The 19,563-nt window shown below is 43.3% G+C and overlaps 2 protein-coding genes and 2 long non-coding RNA genes across 7 annotated transcripts; 3 read left to right on the top strand and 1 right to left on the bottom strand.

The window, feature by feature from the left end:
• The first annotated feature begins 2,409 nt into the window (after nucleotides 1-2,409).
• LOC119770855 lies at nucleotides 2,410-3,017 on the top strand. Its single transcript, XR_005279029.1, has 3 exons — nucleotides 2,410-2,559; nucleotides 2,618-2,767; nucleotides 2,851-3,017. It is a non-coding gene; the product is annotated as an uncharacterized LOC119770855 (long non-coding RNA).
• Nucleotides 3,018-3,042: 25 nt separating this feature from the next.
• On the top strand, nucleotides 3,043-4,844 carry LOC119770854. 2 transcript variants are annotated; one of them, XR_005279027.1, is made up of 3 exons: nucleotides 3,043-3,788; nucleotides 3,850-4,273; nucleotides 4,338-4,844. It is a non-coding gene; the product is annotated as an uncharacterized LOC119770854 (long non-coding RNA). The 2 variants fall into 2 exon arrangements; XR_005279028.1 differs by having other exon boundaries at nucleotides 3,847-4,273.
• Nucleotides 4,845-8,775: 3,931 nt separating this feature from the next.
• LOC6046889 (actin-related protein 2/3 complex subunit 3) lies at nucleotides 8,776-10,178 on the top strand. 2 transcript variants are annotated; one of them, XM_038262059.1, is made up of 3 exons: nucleotides 8,776-8,832; nucleotides 8,897-9,005; nucleotides 9,120-9,745. In XM_038262059.1, exons 2-3 carry the CDS (start codon nucleotides 9,000-9,002, stop codon nucleotides 9,648-9,650), a joined length of 537 nt encoding a protein of 178 aa, XP_038117987.1. In that variant the 5' UTR covers nucleotides 8,776-8,832; nucleotides 8,897-8,999; the 3' UTR covers nucleotides 9,651-9,745. The 2 variants fall into 2 exon arrangements, with proteins under 2 accessions (XP_038117987.1, XP_001864016.1); XM_001863981.2 differs by lacking the exon at nucleotides 8,776-8,832 and adding an exon at nucleotides 10,075-10,178 and having other exon boundaries at nucleotides 8,839-9,005; nucleotides 9,120-9,679.
• LOC6046887 (cell division cycle 7-related protein kinase) lies at nucleotides 9,870-18,548 on the bottom strand. Of its 2 annotated transcripts, XM_038262058.1 has the most exons (3): nucleotides 18,240-18,548; nucleotides 17,950-18,180; nucleotides 9,870-12,109 (listed from the first exon to the last, which is right to left on the bottom strand). In XM_038262058.1, the coding sequence occupies exons 2-3, from the start codon at nucleotides 18,038-18,040 to the stop codon at nucleotides 10,485-10,487; spliced, it is 1,716 nt and encodes a 571-aa protein (XP_038117986.1). In that variant the 5' UTR covers nucleotides 18,041-18,180; nucleotides 18,240-18,548; the 3' UTR covers nucleotides 9,870-10,484. The 2 variants fall into 2 exon arrangements, with proteins under 2 accessions (XP_038117986.1, XP_038117985.1); XM_038262057.1 differs by having other exon boundaries at nucleotides 17,950-18,548.
• Nucleotides 18,549-19,563: the final 1,015 nt, after the last annotated feature.

Genomic DNA, 19,563 nt, shown 5'->3' with positions numbered 1-19,563 from the left:
AAATTCGCCGGTAGCACGGTAAACACCCAAGTATCTTGGGCTGTTGCGAAAACACACGCACACCACGAGCTTGGACTGCTCGCGGTCTCACTCACACGCGCACGCACCGCTGACTCGTTTGATTGATTTATTCACCACGATGGCTCTAGTACTGCAATTTTTGGTACGTTCGTTTGAGGGCTAGTTCCGCACTGAGTGCCGCACTCAGAGCTGTCAAAGTGTTTTTTTGAAGAAACTCGCGCTAGTTCCGCACGAGTTTCGCCGCCATCTTGAAACTGAAACTTTAGAGAGTTATCTACGTGCGCATGTATTGCGTATACGTACACGAACAAAATTGAGGTTAAATTTTGTACCAGCCAGCAAAACAAATGGTGCGCTAGTGTGCGTGAGATCGCCCTTAAGGTGTATTCACATTATACCGCATCCGCAGCCGCAGCCGCATCCGCACAAAATTTGACAGTACGGACGCACAGTGCGGACGCGATTTCTCCAATGCATTTCATATGCAGCCATTCACACTGTTCCGCATCCGTATCCGCAGTACGGATCCGTATACGGATGCGGAACAGTGTGAATGGCTGCATATGAAATGCATTGGAGAAATCGCGTCCGCACTGTGCGTCCGTACTGTCAAATTTTGTGCGGATGCGGCTGCGGCTGCGGATGCGGTATAATGTGAATACACCTTTAGATAACTCTAGTGCCGCACTCGATACACTGGAGCTGAAAATCGCACTTTGCTGAGTTCGTTTTCGCACCTCCCCATACGATTTTTTCAGTTCAACTACGATTGCACTTTTTTATATAGTCGAACTGAAAAAATGGAAAAAATCGTATGAAAAAGTGCGAAAATAACAAAGCGTCCCCCTCAATGACAGCAGGGTGATATAGACGTTGGTGATTTCAAAAGAAGTTATGTTTGTTTTTTTTTTTTTCAAATAAAATTACGGAAATAATGTTTTATTGAATTTGGATGATCAAGTATCAATAAAAGCAAGGTTTTTCATCGTTTGTTATCATTAGAACATCTTATTTTGCTTTTATATTAAAATGGGAATTGAAAATGGGTGCTCAACATTCAAATGCGTTTTTCTCAAAAAGGATGGTGTATACATGATGCTTTTTGAAATGTTGGCATCGATATAGTATTGAACGGCATGTCGCTGCTTAAACGCAGCAAAACCTGTTGCGTTGCAGACATCATCTCTAATTGGGACGTAAGATTCAAGTACAAAGAGTGTTAGGCCAAATGCGATGTGACATAATATTTTCTGACTAGCTGTTCACATGAAACTGATGAACGGTCTACTTGTTTGTGATTCTTTTTAAGACTCTTTTCAGGAGGGCAGGCAAGTGGTAAGATATTGGATATGTCGATAAAATGTTCATTGAACACCATCATGATCAGCAAATAGGCTTTTCAACCGCTTCTGGGAAACCTATTATCTAGATGCTTTTTGGATTTGCATTGCATGTATGACGTCACCTTACTTGCCAATAATATGTGGCATCCAAGGTGGCGTCGCGTCTTTTTCAACCAAGAAAATTCTACTTTCAACGTTTCTGTCAGGCATCCCCTTTTGTTTGAGGATCAGAATACTAACTACCTATATAAATATTCACCATGCTTGAGGTTTGCTGCAGTTGACGAGAATAAGTAGAAAGGTTGTCGTATAAGCCTAATATTTGGTTGTTCCGGTTCGTTGATATTATTCAGTACGGGAACAGGGGCACTGAAGTCCGAGATTCCCGTTGTGTTGGGGCGGTTTCTAGCGGCGTTCCACCATCGATGTCGGCCTTCTATTCATCAAGGTCTTTGATCTTGACGAAAGACGACAATTCCATTGGCTCGGTTTCTTGCGCATTCCAGCAGGGGCACTAAAGTGCGGATGCGCACTCGTTTTTGGGGCCATCTGCATCTACGTTTTGTCCGTCGACGTTATTCACCTTAACGAAATACAAGATTCCCGTTGGCGCGAATTTGAGGACGTTCCAGGCACTAAACTCCTGAATGTTACTTTTGGTTCGAAGTGGAGCCTGACCAACGACATCTAAGGTTTCGCGAACGTAGTGCTCGACCGGTCCTTAGCAAAGAGAAAAACTATTTCAATGTGTTGGAACAGTTTTAATCAAGTCAGTCTGAACACAGGTGTGTTACCTCCGGTTTGATTTTTGCCAAAGTCATTTAAGGCAACGACGTCTTTTACCAGTCGGTGGTTCCTGATCCTGAGTGCAGTCGATGTGATAATAAAAATATTATTTTCTTTTCGCTATTTACGACCCTGTTTGAAAAATGTCGCACGTCGTACGAGTTGTCGCACGGTTTTGATTTTACCGTTTCGATATCGATTGGTCGAAAGAGCGACAAACGAACGACAAACACTCGACATGCATGACATTGGTTTTTCGCATCGATTTTTTGACAGATTGACGAATCGCCCGTGTCGACGAAAATACTTTGACAGTTTGAATCAAGCAAAAACATGTTATGACGAACAGAAGTGCAAGATTGTAGTTAAAAAATACGAATAAATGCAAACCAAAATTGCAGCATAAAAAGTAAGTTATAACCAGTAGTTAGTTTCGTTGTATTTAAAATTGTTCTTTTTATGGACAGCCGGATACCAGGTAACCCGTGGAACTGTAGTTCGATGCCGGGAATAGCATCGGCCTAACCGCCGCAGTACTACAAACAGTCGGCACCGATCCTGGCCAACACCATCGGGCACGACACAATCCAGCTGGGGACAACCGCAGTCTCGTCAAAGTAAATACCACTAACCACTTTCATCGCCCGGTCGCGCTTTTAATAAGAAAGATGCCACTAATCCACTTTATTCAATACCGCAGATGCAGTAGGTTCCGTTGCCTCAGCGGTAGCCCCGAATCGTGCCGAGGATCGTGTCAGGGCACACAGGAGGACGTACTGGACAAGATTTACAACGATTCAGCGATTCAACCTCCTTTACGACGTTCGCAGCATCTATACCCGGATCCGGAGAACGCCTCCCATAGGAACAGGGTTCCACTAAATGCCGTTGAACTAGACTGTTGTAATTACTCGTCACATCATCTTCACCAGGATACTCCGGAACTGAGCGGCCCTCCCGCCGGCATGGGACCGAAGCATTACAAATCACCACCACATCTCCACCATCCGCCTCCACTGAATCATCAGCCACCACACGGTCACCAACACGGACCGCCCGTCGTGCCCGTTCCCAAGTCCGAGTTCGACGATAACAGGCGTTGTGATGGCGACGGAACCTACGCCTAGACTGCGACGGCCGCCACCGTTGGGATGATTCCTACCAAACAGTCGTGTTAGTCCAACTTCATCGAGTACGGCGCTGACTTGTGGAGTCCGAACAATTCGTCCGGCAAGCGAAAGTACTCGCGCGATCAGCTGATACCGCTCAAGAATGCGGCAAGAATGCGGCTCACGAAAAACCGGCTGGATCTTCGTAATTGGTCTAAACCATGGAGGAGGTGCCAACGGGATGGGCATGGATTAGCATCTACGAGATGCTTTTGCCGACGTTCATCAAGGATTGCATGAGAGATGGGGGCGGAGGAGGAGGAGGCGGTGTGAACATGGGCCAAATGAGACAACAACACATGCCGAAACTAACGTCCGGATCGCAGCCAAACAAACAATCTCAGCAGGGCATGAATCTGGTGGAGATAATAAGCGTGAACGAGAACAAACGGACCGCCCACATGTTGTCCCTCAGCAATTGCACTCGACAGGGTTTTCGTCGTCGTTAATTTAGTGTAACATACTAAGAGTAAGTAAAAAAATAATAACATAATTAATATTAATAATAATATGCGCTCGTCGTCAAGTAGGAAGCGCCCGTCGCTACTGAGCCTGAAACAAGAAATGAACTCCACACCTGCCTGCGCCATCAACCGAGACAACACCAAGCACCAATCCAGCAACGGCCTCCACCGTAACAATGATCCCGACGTGGACTGGAGGAAAGCAAAGTACTCGCGTGATCAGCTCAAGAATGCTGCACCGGCTCGCAAAAAGTCCGTGAATCTGCGCAACAGTTTGGAAAAGATGCTGCAGCCGACATTGATAAAAAAAAATTGCATGGGAGGTGGTAGCGGAAGAGGAGAAAGTGGTGGCAACATGGGCCAAATGAGACAACTAAACATGCTGTAACGAGCACCCCGCGGGTCATCAGCGGCCAAGTTCGGTTCGCAGTTAAACAGACAATCCCAGCAGGGCATGAATCTGCTGCTGGAGTTTACTATGAAAATTCTGGTAAGAATGGCTTAAGCCAACTGTTCGATCAATTTTATTTTTAAAGTGTTTTTTCTTCTAACAGGTTCAAAGACGATGCAACCGCGCGTCGAACGTCTCAACCCCCTGTAGTTGCCAGAACGCGAATCTACTCGCCGAACTGAGATGGGACCGTCGCCTTGGCGCACTGCCGGTCCCAAAACATCTGCAAACGTGGTCAAATACAATACGTAGAAGGAAACCGTGCTGGACGCCAAGAACTGGAAGCGTTCCGAAAGAACCGATGCCGGCCGCTGTACACTCCCGGCGTCTATGACAAATTGGACAAGGAGACCCTGGCCAAAGAAACGCCTGAACCGACGGAACACCTTCTTCAATCCGCCGGCCAACTCCTTCAGCACCTTCTTGGCAACCGACCAAACTCCACTGGGAGCGTCAGACAAATCGCGCGTGCAAGAAAAGTAAATTTATTTTCTTCAAAAAGTGCCAACCCATTGTAAAATAATCTAGATAAATTAAAATGATTAATTAATGCCAAAAACAACTAATTTTAATTGAAACATAACCTAGAAATCCGAAATTACAGCGCACGACAAAGGCACGACATCCTAAATAATAAAACCGTGCGACGTCTGTCGAATGTCGTACGACAATGTCGAACAATTTCGATTACCGATCGCACGACACACACGACATTTTGGTGCAAAAACGTATGACATTCGCGCGAAAGTCGTACGACATTGTCGTGCGACGTCGTACAATTGCACGGACGACAAACGACGGACGTCGGACGGACTTTTCAGTCAGGGGACCAGCGCGTGTCTGCGCTACCCGATGGAAACTCATGCTCTGCGACAGCAAGTTTTCATTTGCCCTATAAATATATATACAGCAATTCCATTTGAAAAGAGCCTAAACCAAAAAAAAAGTTCTCCGATCGGGCTCAAAATTTTTCTGGGGGTTCCTTGGCCAAAATAATTAGACCCGTATTTTTTTGTTTGGCCATTAGGGTGGCCTACATCGTGCTAGGGTGGTTCAAAAAATGGCAATTTTCGTCATTTTTCGCAAAAACCACTTTTTTCTAAAAATCATATCTCCGCGCCATTTCATCCGATTTTAGCTGTCTTAGACGCAAAAGAAAGGTGATGAGTTTGGCTATTTGGGAAAAATAGTAAAAAGTTCCAAAAATCTAGCTTAACTATTGAAAAAGTCGTATGAAAACTTAAAATGGCGTTTTGACCGTGTCTGGACCAAAGAGCCTATGTCTGAAAATATTTTTATCGGATTCCTCGGAAAATTTCACATAACATATCAAAAAATTGGCGATGTCGAACCGTACGTTTCCGAGATATGATTTTGAAAAAAACTGCGTTTTCGACGCGCCACGCGCAAAAACGGAAAATGACGAAATCGGCAAAAATCAACTTTTTCCACTAAAACTGCGATAACTTTAAAATTTCAGCGATGACCTATAGATGTTATGGTACCAAAAGTTGCGTCTCTCAATTACGAAAATTTTGGTACCCAGACATGTATAGGTCATCGCTGAAATTTTAAAGTTATCGCAGTTTTAGTGAAAAAGTTGATTTTTGCCGATTTCGTCATTTTCCCGTTTTTGCGCGTGGCGCGTCGAAAACGCAGTTTTTATTTTCAAAAATCGTATCTCCAAAACGTACGGTTCGACATCGCCAATTTTTTGATATGTTATGTGAAATTTTCCGAGGAATCCGATAAAAATATTTTCAGACATAGGCTCTTTGGTCCAGACACGGTCAAAACGCCATTTTAAGTTTTCATACGACTTTTTCAATAGTTAAGCTAGATTTTTGGAACTTTTTACCACAGACAACAGACGTTTGGGCTCGATTCTTCCCTTGTGTAAATCATCGCTACAGATTTTTTAGTTGTGGCAATCCGTTTGTGGCGCTGCAGTCGCTTTGCCCTGACACATTGCCCGCTGTCAAAATATCACTTTCCGCCTACTGTCATTTTACATTTTGTTGGTTTTCAACGTTTGTAATCGTTTGTTCTGGTTCTGGTGTTTGAGGATCGCTTGCACTAGAAATCCGGTGGGGGAATCTGACATGCCGGGGAGAACATTCAAGATTCAGGCCTTTGGTATGGCGACGAGGGTTTGCCGGAAGTGGCTGCACTTGAAGGTGGGGTGGGTTTCGAGGGCGTTGAAGATGTCTTGAAGGTGAGCGTTGAAATGATCGTGGTAGTTGGTTTGTCGGTTCCGGAGATAATCTTCGGAATGCGGTCGTTTGGGGCCAAAACGTTTACGGGGTTGGCCGTGATCATAGCTCTTGCTGACGGCGCTGATGACATCCAGACTTTACCGTGTCATACCTTGCTGTTTTTCCTTCTTCGACAGTTCCGGATTGTTTCGTTTCTGGTTACGGATCTTTTATCCTCCAAGAAACGCTTGCCCATCCTCCCGATTTCCACCGGGTCTTCCCTCCTTTTCGCTCACCTCTGTTGGTTTTGTTTATAAACACAACCAGCAAGAATTTGACAGCCTCAAGCGCGGCCTTGGTTGCTGTGTTTAAAAAGCATCAGACTAGACAATTTTTTAATATCGATAATTAAATGAAAAAAACTTCCATGTGCTCGTGAATCGTGTTAATTAATAATTAAAGTAGATTTACTATAGCATAAAAACATAATCTTTACCTTTTTAATTTTTATTTCGAAAAATTGAAATAATATATTTTTAAAACATTTCTGGGTGATGCATTTTCAAACACACCTTCTCAGAAAACCATCATGGCTGCTTTAGAGAGTGGCAATAGGCTAACAGATGGCGCTAGTAGATTAGCAGGATGCGGCAGCCATGTTTTTACACACGATTTTCAAATTATTTTGTTCTAGCCGCTACGTCTGTTGTCTGTGTTTTTACTATTTTTCCCAAATAGCCAAACTCATCACCTTTCTTTTGCGTCTAAGACAGCTAAAATCGGATGAAATGGCGCGGAGATATGATTTTTAGAAAAAAGTGGTTTTTGCGAAAAATGACGAAAATTGCCATTTTTTGAACCACCCTAACACGATGTAGGCCACCCTAATGGCCAAACAAAAAAATACGGGTCTAATTATTTTGGCCAAGGAACCCCCAGAAAAATTTTGAGCCCGATCGGAGAACTTTTTTTTTGGTTTAGGCTCTTTTCAAATGGAATTGCTGTATATAAATATAAATTATTTATGTTTATATCCTCGCCACACGTTTTATTCAAGTGCCCAAACACTTGAATGATTGAATAAAGCCACATCATAGATTTAACTGGTTTGTGTTTCAACATCAATCCAAACCACTATCAAATGCAAGTGTTTGGGCGATTGACTTTTTGGTATTTTTTGACACGTTATTTTCATTCGGGTGGCTCAAGTTTTCAAGTGTTTTGCTCATAAATTTGCACCACTGTCATGACTATTTAAAGTGATGAGGAAAACACACGAATTTGATCTTAAGATCTACCCAAAACAGGCACTATTCAAAGTCAACGTGACTTTCCACTTGAATTTAATGTGTTTCACTGATTGATTTTAGCGCGACTTTTATCAAAGGCTAGAAGCGAGACTAGAACCAGTAGCACAAAAAAAATCTCCCGATTTCAACTGGCCGGACGGCGCAGTGGTAGCGTGCACGAATAGTAAGCGAGAACGTGTATGTCGCTTGAACGTTTTATTTTCAACGCCATTTTAAATTCAAGTGTTTGGCTATTGAATTTATTTCATGGTCAATCACCGAAATTTCAAGCGTTTTGCGATTGTTATTTGAGTGCTCTGTACAGCAGGGCTAGATCATGTGCGAAACACTTCGATGCGCCTTGGAAGATTTGCTCAGTGATAAGAAGATCTTCGCGGGCTACTCGCGAGCCCAACATTTAGGGGAACTATACCCTTTCTCAGCCTATTTCTATTATCGGCCTATCAGCACTTTGATCATGAATTACAGCTTTCATAAAGTGTTTTTGACTGTTCCAAAGTAATGAATAGCTCAAATAAAAGTGAGCAAGCAACTCTCCATTGTTGAAACATCTGAAAATGTTGATTTAATAGCGGAAAACGGAAAAGTGATGAGAATTGGTCGAACGGCTTAGAGTGATTAGAATGGGCATATTTCCCCTAATTAGTGCACAAAACCAAAATATAATAAATTTCGCCCGGGACTGGACAGATCACTCTTCAGTCGAATAGAACGTACCTACCATAAGACTGCTTTGAACTCAAAATTAGGTAGCTTTGAAATCGGTGTGGTTCAAGGCTGTATATCATAGGTACTCGCGATCTTGCTTTGCATTAGTGTGAGTGCATGACTCCGTGCCACTAAAACCAAAACAATAACAAACGAACAATGGACCGTGCCCGGAAAACCAAAACATAAACAAAGTCAGTGTCAGTGGAGTGAGAGAGTCAGAGATATCGATTTTGACAACCGCACTACTACACACTCAATCGCGAGTACCTTAGGTAGAAAGCCATGGGTGTGGTTGCTGTTGGTAAAATTAGTTAATCAAATTACGCGTGCAGCGTTTTGACGTTCGTCTTACAAATTCTGCGAGTTGTCAACAAAGTTTAAGGTTTTTTTTTGTTTCTGTCATACGACTGCTGAGACCATAGTTGGTCCATCTCGCAAAGTTTAAGGATTAGAAAATTTTAAAAGTGGGTTTCAAGTAAATTTTATTGTGCGTGAAAGTATCAAAAATAGTCGATTAGTTTACCAATCATCGGTATTAACTGAGAAGCAATGCCGGTAAGTAGTAATTTACAATATAACTGTATGAAAATGTTTATCTGTGTCGATCAACATTAGTCATCAAAGAAACGCAACTAGGGTGTGTCTACAATGGGTTTTATCACTTTTCAGGCTTATCATTCCCAAATCAAGGATTACTCCCAATCCGTGGGCAATATGGCGATTCTGCCGCTGCGAACGCAGGCCCGCGGTCCGGCCCCGACCAACGCCAGCATCGAGCAGGACATTATCGACGAGTCGCTGTACTACTTCAAGGCGAACGTGTTCTTCCGCACGTACGAGATCAAGTCCGAGGTGGACCGGGTGTTGATCTACATTACGCTGTACATCACCGAGTGCTTGAAGCGGCTGCAGCGCTGCTCGAACAAGAACCAGGGCCTGCAGGAGATGTACACGCTGGCCATCTCCAAGTTTGACATCCCGGGCGAGGCGGGCTTCCCGCTGAATGCGGTGTACGCGAAGCCGGCCGGCCCGTCCGAGGCGGACCTGATGAAGCAGTACCTGCAGCAGCTGCGCCAGGAGATTGGCATCCGGGTGTGCGAGCGGGTCTTCTCCGGCGAGGACGGCAAACCGAGCAAGTGGTGGCTGTGCTTCGCCAAGAAGAAGTTCATGGACAAGTCGCTGTCCGGACCGGGCCAGTAAAGTGGGCGGCGTGTCGTGCCCACTGCAAGGTAAAGCAAGCATTTTATTTTTTATTATTACTCTCCGTACGCTAAATAAATCGTTCCAACGAGAAATTCGTCTTGCGGAGTTCTTCGAAAATCCATTTGATTTGGGACTTATTTTTAACTATTTAATAAGAGCTCGATTTCAAGATTTTTGAAAAATGTGACATTCACTCGGTACAAGAAAACTTGTAAATCTTTCATCAGTTACATTTATTGCCTCTTTTGTTGTTTTCATCTTAAAGTCTAGATCTCTCAGATAGCCATCGCCCTTTCCTCTGCTGCGCTGTTGTTCGCTTTCGCTAGTCTTGTTTTGTTTGTTTGTTTGTTTTTGCAATGGCTTCATCTCTCAACACGTAACGCGATTGATTTTTTTTCTTTTTTTTTTACTTTTTTCACAGAGTACACATTCAGGATATACATTAAAAAGGGGTTTTTGTTTGTTTGTTTGTTCAAATAAATAGTTTTGACGTAATTCGAATAAATTAAACACATTACACACTCACGATAGATTTTGTTTCTTGCCACAACAAGCAAGAGCTTGTCTATTTTTTGTTTTGTTTTGTTCAAAGATCTCTTGGAGAAACATTTTTTTTGCTAATAATTTAACCTACGACGTTTTTTGTTGTCATTTTTCTAACGTTGAAAAATGTATTTTGTTTTACATCTGCTTTCGCTTGAACTAATTTCTCGTTTGGTTGAGAAAGTTGGCATTTCGTTTGTTTGTTTGTTTTGTTGTTCTGGAGATCGTACTGATTAATACTTCATTTTCTGGTGCGCGCGACTCTCTCTCTCGCTCGTGGCCGCGTTTCTACAAGCACTGCTGGAAATACGGATGCTTCAGGGCTTCGTCGGCGGAGATGCGGTTGTGCGGGTTGATTTCGAGCAGCTTGTACAGCAAATCGTACACGCTGTCCGGGAACTCGTCCTCGGCGAAATCGCGGTTCGAGTCGGAATGCTCGCAGAGACACTCGTCCAGCCGTTGCTGGCAGTTGTCGCAGCTGTTGGCGAACGTGGTCGCCGTCTGTTCCTCCTGCTGCCGAGCCCGGAGACGCCGGAAGCGGAAGCGTAGACGCATGCAAAGTTTGCGCAAATCCAGCGGTTGCTTGCGCTGGCCAGTCTTGACGTGGCGGCCCAGTTGAACCGCCGTCTTCTTGATGCGTTGGTCACCAAACACGGTGATAATCTCGGCCAGCGAGTGAAAATCATCCGAGTTCTTGAAGAACGGGTAGCACCGCGACAGAATGCTCAACAGCATAACTCCGGCGGCCCAGATATCGACGACGGTCGTTTGGTCCGGGTACTTGAGCAGCACCTCCGGGGGACGGTAGCCGGGAGTACCGGCCCGGGATGCTTGCATTTCCTTCTTCACGAGGCAAATGTTGCACACCTGGCTCTTGCCGAAGCACTCGCACAGTGCGGCGTTGATGGCGTTCGCTCTGGCCGCCGTCTTCGGTGGGATCGGTACGACGGGCGACTGGTTATTGCCTGCTATTCCCTGTTGTTGTTGTTGTTGATGTTGCTGCAGTAGTTGCTGCTGGCGTTGAGCAACCTTAATGTTAGTACTAATGCCCAAAACAGTCGACTTGACCTGGCGGACCAGCGGCGAACTGTAGAGATCCTTGGTGATATTCGAGAGCTTCATGGGTGAAATGATTTGGTTGGATTGCTTCAAAGGCGTTTTGAAAACCGCCGCCGGCGGCGGCTGCTGTTGCTGCGTGGCATTTCCGCTCGGTTCCGTATCGGCCGGTGTTGTACTGTTCTCCAGGTTGTCTGCTTCTAGCTTAATCTTCTTCTGCTGCTGCTGGACCACGACTTCGCTACCCTGCTGATTTCCTTCGTCCCCAGCGCCCGTGCCAACACCCGAAAGACGCCGCTTGGACGACGTCTTGGTGTCCTCAGCCGGCACTTCCTTCAACGCCACGCCCCGTCGGCCGCTAATGTCCTGCGCCAGACCAAAGTCCACGAGCAGAAACTTTTGCTGCTTCCGGTTGTACAGAAAGTTGCTCGGCTTGACGTCCCGGTGGATCACGTTGAACTCGTGCACCCGCTTCAACGCCACCAGCAGGTTCCGCAGGTACAGCTGCGTTTCGGCCGGGCTCATCTTGTCGTAGTACTGGTGAAACTGGTCGTGCGCAATGTACGGCATCACGAACGCCACCGATTCCTGCCGGCGCAGGCACAAATCCACCCCGACCACGTTGCTGGCCCCGCCGATCTGCATCATGCACCGCAGCTCCCGTTCGATGCGGCTCGGATGACTAGTGGGAACCACGTGCTTGATCGCGAACAGCTTCTTGCGGTCCACCGGAACGCGCTCCTGGCACTTGAGCGACCCGAGAAACACCGAACTGAACGTGCCGTGGCCGATCTTCCGGTGGATGTTGAAGATGTTGTCAATGTCCGGGATCTGCTGGCGCAGGTTGGCCACCAGTTCTGCAATGGAGGAGGACAGCAAGTGTGTGAGGAAGTTATTTAAAGCGGCTTCATTTAAATCAGTCAAAATTACTATAACGTATTTATCTATTGACCGCAAAACAACAACAAAATAAGAAAAAAAACATGGTGGACATTTTTTTTATCTCAATCCAAGAATCAAAATAATCCTAGAACCAGCTCAGCTAGAATATTTCGTAACTGGGCCAGACTCGATTATCCGAAGACCTCGAAAAAAATTAACTTTGGATAAACGAATCTTCTGATAATCAAATCACGATTTAACCGTGTCTTATTTTCGATTGTTCAATTGTTGAGCATTATACCAATCCATAAACTAATCTTAAGTGATTAAGAATTTTTAAATCCAATATGGCGACTAAAATGGCAGTGATGAAACATAAAAAAAATGCATTTGGTAATTTAATAGGCTATAAACTATTCAAATTTTACTTAAATGGGGTCGCAGAATTCGAATTTGAAACTAAAAGTAAGATAAAAAATATGAAAAAAAATATCATGGTTCATTTCTGGAGCAACATTTGAAAGGGGCGGTACGACATTGCTCTTACGGCCTTTCATTACACGCGTTTAAATGGGACGAAAGGCCGTAAGAGCAATGTCGTACCGCCCCTTTTAAATGTTGCTCCAGATTTAGCCGAAGCCCTAGCGGTTGTCCACGCTCTATACAAAAAAGATTTTTTTTTTTGTTGTGGAAATTGTCCACGATGGGCGGGGTGCCTGAGATTTTAAAAAAGTGTCTACGTAGTGTGTGGACTGTCCCGAAGACGTTATTGTATGAAAAGATTTTTTTTGGCCAACTTGAACGATAAAAAGCGACCCAAAAAATTTAAAAATTTTACAGTTGCTTATTTTCGCCTAAGGAATCGAATCAGAAGTTATCCCTGATGTCGATTTTTTTTTTATTTTTATTGTCGCCCTAATGTCTATCGATCTAAAGTTCTTCGTCGTGTTAGTTATCCTTTTTTTTATTCATAACTTATTTTTATTAGGTCCTTTTAGGTGCTGTGACTAGGTTGGGACCGAGGATCGTTAAATAACTAATATATAACAAAAAAAAAAACAACTCCTTAAACTCCATACTTGGAGATCATGTAACTGACCAGGGTTACTTGGTCCAAGCGGGTCTTACAGGTCTTGAACCTGCCGATGTACTCGGAGAAAATGCCCCACAGCTCAGCCGAACTGTAGAGCACCTCCCCGGCTTCCTCCTTCGTGGCTCCACCATCTCGGGAGCCACTGCTTCCCGCGAAGGAGAAAGGAGACAAAACTCGAAAAAGAAAATCGCTCCCAATCAATAATCGCAATTCGCAATTTTCAGTGTAAGAACGGGCCTTGACCGATCTTATGCACTAGGTTCCCGACGAACACGCACTGCCCTTACACCTACATCTCACCCTTGCTCTGAGTCAGTACGAGCAGCACGCTAGAACACGCTTTGAGTGTTCGTGCCAGGCATGCACACCTTCTTTTCCGGTTACGCATTTTAACTCGGCCGGGGGTGGTACATTACGTAGGGTTTGATGTAAGTATAAGCGCCTAACCATTTATAGTGTGCCTATCAACTTTCATTAAAGCAAGTACTGTTTTATTTTTTAGTTTGAATTCAAAAACTAATTGTTATTTACTGTGTACTGTTTTCTCCTGAAATCTTCCCTAATGTTGAATCGTGTTAATCTGTTACTATTTCTTCTGTCGCGGTGTTTTGTTACAATGTTTTGGACCTAAGCATGTTATTCAAAAGTTTACCAAAAGTACAATAATTTCATGTGTGTGATCATTCAATATATTAAGTAAGGACTCGAACCATACTTGTTTGAAGAAAAGGGCGTAGATTTAAACAATAGACAATAGGGTGTTTCAGCCAAACAAAAAAGTTCTCAGAATCAGGCAAACCGAGGTTCCCCTAGTAGAGGATACCCATAGGGACTCTCATGCCAAATATCAGCCCATTTGGTTGATAATTGGCCTGTCCCCAGCGGTTCAAAGTTTACATGTAAATTACTATGGGATTTTTATGCTTTTCGTTCAATCGTTCCTACAGGTCTTGGGACAACATGGATTCACTCGGAATAAAGACAGGTGTGTAGGGGATGGTCCAATGAACACATTCCAGAAGGAATGAGGGTTGTCCATTCTGTCCCCAAGGTGCGCATTGGATCGAAGTCCGGTGTCTCCAGAATCAACGATTCACCCTTCAAATGTACGCATTGTCCTTAGTATGCTATGACGGCTAGCTGAAAATTACGACGCCCCATGTCAGACGATGGGCTGATATTTGGCATGAGAGTCCCTATGGGTATCCTCTACTAGGGGAACCTCGGTTTGCCTGATTCTGAGAACTTTTTTGTTTGGCTGAAACACCCTAATAGACAATAAAGGAAAGCAAACTACATAAAGTTCGATACTGAAAGAATAACTGTAGTTTGAAGGAAAGAAGAGTAGGAGCCGATGAAAATTACATTTAAATAAATAAATAAGAAAATGGGTAAAGGAAAGATCAATGATAAACAGAAGTTAAAATCGTTCGCATATTAAGGGAAACTGTTTTTGTTAGGGAAAACACGTTTCAGTATTTATTGGGAAATAAGAAGAGTAGAAAGATGAGTGAAGCAAAATTAAAGTACAGTACTTGTTCGGTAACTGAGCTTGTTTGACTGGACTACTTGGGCTGTAGCCCACTTAAAAAGCAGACAAACGTAAAATAACCAAACAAACCAGAATGATGAGGGGCCAGTGGATGCAAAAGCAAGTTCAGCAAATTAGAAATCATATTTAAGTTTTAATGAAATGTTAAGTCAAAATTAAAGGTGAGCTCTGAAAGAAATTTAAGCAACCATCATTTTACATTTGTAGAGAAAATGTTATGCATCGGTCCCCTCGTCATTTTTCGTTCAGCCCAGTTTCGCGAGCAACATTCGGTAACTGTGCTATTATGCAGCTTCCACCAAACCGAAGTGCGCATCTCTTCTGTTGCGCAAAACAATCTGTTGCGCCATACAAAAATGGAGCGGTTTATCGTAAGCGTGTACATCAGCCTGTGGCGCAACAGGCTTTGACAGGTTGCGCTCGTGTTTCGATTTTTGTCTGCTTTCACAATACATTCTCAGCTAAGTTACCGAACAAGTACTGTTGTTGGAAATGTGCAGAAGAAATACCCCGTGATGCGATGTTCTAGGTACATCCACAACAGTTCGTTCAACATGCTGTGAATCAAAACAATACCTTCTACAATCACAAATGACTTCCCATTCCCACATTGCCGCTTTGTTATTGTTGTCCATGCACTGCAAAGAAAGGGATGTTAATAAAATATAAAAACTATAAAATAACGATACAAATACTTTCCGGAACCTGAGTGCCATCAGGTTGTTGTTGTTGCTGTTGTTTCCAATGTGATAGATATCACACCGGAGACGTCTTGATTCGGTTGTCCTGGTGCGACCGTCCTCCAGTCGTAGGCCCAGGCATGACATGAAAATGAAGTCAAAAAAGATGCATTAATACATGATCTTCTTACTCACGAATAACCCAATCCCACCCAAAACAACACAGCTAATCTAGGTATGCACCCAAACCAACTGCGTTGTTCCGTGCCCTCCTCATTCGGCTATTTCAATATGATTGTCCTGGAGAATCCTCTCTAAGGATCGTTAAATTCTGGAGTAACTTCCCAAAAGGGCGCAACCCCTGTAGCAAACAAACAGTTCACTTTGAATGTGACTGGAATAGGCTGCCTGCTCACACCCAAGGCTACGCTCCATTGAAAATTCACTACGGAACCCCCTAGTGATGGCCGTCCACGCAATCATACTTCGTCATGATAGTGCTACCTTGTCACTCGCCTATACGTCAGTTACGTAGATACATGTGACAAGGCAGGGCAATCACCACGATTCGATACATGGACATCATCGACCGCCAGCTAGACAGATGTTCAAGTCATCATCTAGCATACGGGGAGGCATGAGGATAGGGAACTGGTGCAGGACCAGAGCTATCGAGAAATTAAAAGTGAGAGTGTGTGCGTGCAACATGGAGTTAAACTTTTCGAAGTGCCATGAGAACCTTCACAGCAGCTGCACAGAAAGTTTAACTCCATGTTGCACACACTCTCACTTTTAATTTCTCGATACTGTTCAGACTCTCATAACCAGGAATACTAACAACCAACATTTGGCGGATCGCTTCCCTGATTACAACAGTCGCAAACAGGACTGCCGATACAGTTAGTTCCGCTCCATCCAGGATGTCCTGCACCTGGGCATCCCTAGTATCCATACTTGGATATTTGGAATCTTGCAGCCCTTGGCCGACAAAATCGCTCCCAATCAATAATCAAGATGATGAATTTTTGAGATTCCTTTTACTGATCTTTCGTGCGCGGAGGAGAGGAGGGCCTGTTCCCTTGCAATTTTTTCTCTTGATGAGCGTCAAAAGATTTTCTTCTGATGCTGATTCTTCCATTGCAGCTTGATACTTTTTTTTTTATCAGATGCCATCTACAAATCTCGGGTGAGTTTTCAAAAAGCCGTAAGAGCCACCGTAACCTCCGACACTAATATTCGTTTTTCTTCAAATTGTAGCAAAATTTCATATATTTTTAGTTTGGGGCACTTGAAAGACGTGTAGATGAACAATCTTAAGCATTTTTGAAATTGGTTTTTCGTAAGTAGGTCGAATCCCGAGGCAAAAAAAGGCTTTGTTTACCATTGGCTCTTACGGCTTTTTAATCGAGGTTTTCGACTCCAGACTCATCATGAGAAAGGTCGTTGCATTAGAAACTAAATTATTGAGAATGTTTAATATCCGGATCCATCATCCGACCTATCGTTGGATAGATAATTGAAAGATTTTTGAAACGAGTCTAAAAGCTTAACACTCTGTTTTAAGTTATGGCCTCTCATATTTGCATAAGATCTTAGTTGGACTAAGTTTTTTGTGCTTTTTGTTTCCATTATGTTTTTAATTCTGATGAAAATTGTTTCCGGATCTTTTGTGAGCTACATATTTAGTTTGCAGTGAGGAAGGCACCAACGGCGTAGATGGATTAAATAAATTTTTGTTTTTTCAAATTTTTCATTTCAAATAGAAATCACTTTTGAAACTATGTCCCAACAAAATAATCTTAATATTTCAAAGGAAGATCAATCAACCATAACTGTGAGCACCATATTGATTAAACATTTCTAAGAATTAATTCAATCCGGTCATCTAAACACAGTATTAATAATCAAGGTGTTTTTGAACAAATTTCATGAGCTAATGAACTAAGTAGGTATTTTGAGTTTTTTTTCTGAAAAGGTCCAATAAACCAAATTTACAATTATTAAATTTACAGTGGGTGTTTTAGAAACCGCCTTGAGTCAGGGGTATTAAAAAAACACCCAAAAAGCAAAAACTGAAAATTTGGTTTATTGGACCTCTTAAAAAAAACTCCAGGTATCTACATTGATTTCTCTGTGATTTTAAAAGGTTTTAATGTTGAAAAAGCAAACCATTTCGACGTCAAAATCCACCACCGTAAAAGTAGGCCACGCACACGCCAAGTGCCAACTTGGATAAATTTCATGAAACTGGGACTCCAAAATCCAAAAAACATAACACGGCCGGGAGGTTAGCTTTCCAGTCCCCGGGTTGCCCACCACCACCTGTGTGTGGTGTACGACCGTGCACGGGGCTGAAAATAACTTCCATTTCCTTTTGCACTCGCGCAAAACCTCATTTATGGCGACTGCATGTGCAAGTTACCTAATAATGCATGTTTTTTTTTTGAGCCAGGGGTGAAAAAGTAAATCGGAATGTATCGCACTACTTACTCTCATCCTTCCGGGGGACCTCCGTGGCCAGCAGCTCGGCCATTTCCGCCGTGGCCGCTTCGCTTTTCGTGGCCTCGTTGATAACCTCCATGCTGCCTTGGGCTGGTTGCCTTGGTGTTTTGCACTGTTTTTGTTGTTTTTATTTTTTGCTCTCCTGTCGTCGTCGGCACACACTCACACAAAACACACACACACACACGCACGCACGTTCTTCTTCCGATTCAACTTTTTCTTCGAACAAAATTTTTAAAATTGAAATACTATTGCGCGTCGAAATTGCATTAACTTACAATAATTTAGCTAGATTTCTTTGTACTTGATGGGCAAATTGTGTAGCGATCGCGACCCGCTGTGAAGAGCAATGTTGAAATTGAATTTTTCTCTCGTGTGTCGTGGAGAAATTGCGTTTCTTTGTTCTTCCCCCGTTGGCTGGCTGCTGGCGAAGAGTGCTTGGATGACGGCGACCGACGGGATAGAGCTGGAACAGGCGGCGGCGGTCGATGCTGTGCGGTCGTGTGGCCTCTATTTCCCGTTATGAATGGCAGCAGCGCGAGCGAGACGGAAAAAGGAAAGTGCGTGTGTCGTCGTCGGCCAGTCATCGAGAAAAACAAAAAGTGACAGCTGGGCTGGCTGCAGCTGTCATCTCGCCGCGCTGTCACTCGCTTGTTGTTGTTGTCATCGTCGGACGAAAACGCATGTTTTACACGCTGCAATGAATCTGACTGGTTATGGTTATTTAAATTGCAGTTTTGCCTCTCCCTCGCTGAAAAAAAAAGCTTTCGGGATATTAAAAGTGCAACATGGAGTTAAACTTTCTGTCAAGCTTCGCTGTAAAAATTTCACTTCATGTAACCTGCTAAGATAGCTTCCTATCAAATATTTGTCAATATTTGTTTTATTCTGAATTATTGCTCTTCCCGGCAAACTTCGTCCTGCCCTTTTTTGGTTTCTGACGTTTCTTGCTTGTTTGCTAATTCAGCCTCCTGTGATCAAAATTTGATTTTACGCAACTTTTCCCATACAATCTGCAGATATTCTGGAATCGGTTCCAGAGTGGCCAAAGTTGTCATTTTTTGGCGTAAGAACCTTCCTTGGACTTTTACGAACCCAACGCAACAAAAATCACCTCGATACGACGCTCCGTATTGAACTGATTCGCGTTCGAACAAAAGCGTCGATTTTTTTTATATATATAGATAATGGTGTAGATTTGTGATTACTTGTCCAAAAATATTACATAACCATTTTTCTGCACTAAGTATGTACAATTTGTCATGCTAGACTCGTTGAACTATTTTGATCATTATATTGCACACTTTGCACCAAATTCAAAAATTCCACCCTTGCAAATCATAACTGCACACCAAATATTTGCACACTTGAAATCCTACCCCTATTGCGTCCTATTGAAAACCTCGGAAGAAAACGCTTAGGTTTGCAAAGTTCTGAACAGACAAAAATGCATTGAAATTTAACAATAATTGGGTCCTAAAAAGAAGCTTAAATTTGTGATATTATTGTTCACAACGATAAAGCTTATTTTTCTGAGAACAATGACCCTTTTACGAACGCAAAGGATATAAAATGGATTTTCAAATTAATTTTGAAAAAAAT

This window comes from Culex quinquefasciatus, chromosome 3, assembly GCF_015732765.1.
Source record: "Culex quinquefasciatus strain JHB chromosome 3, VPISU_Cqui_1.0_pri_paternal, whole genome shotgun sequence".
Taxonomy (NCBI): Eukaryota; Metazoa; Arthropoda; class Insecta; order Diptera; family Culicidae; genus Culex; species Culex quinquefasciatus.
The sequence above is the reverse complement of the archived record's forward strand: the minus strand, read 5'-3'. Positions and strand labels throughout refer to the sequence as shown.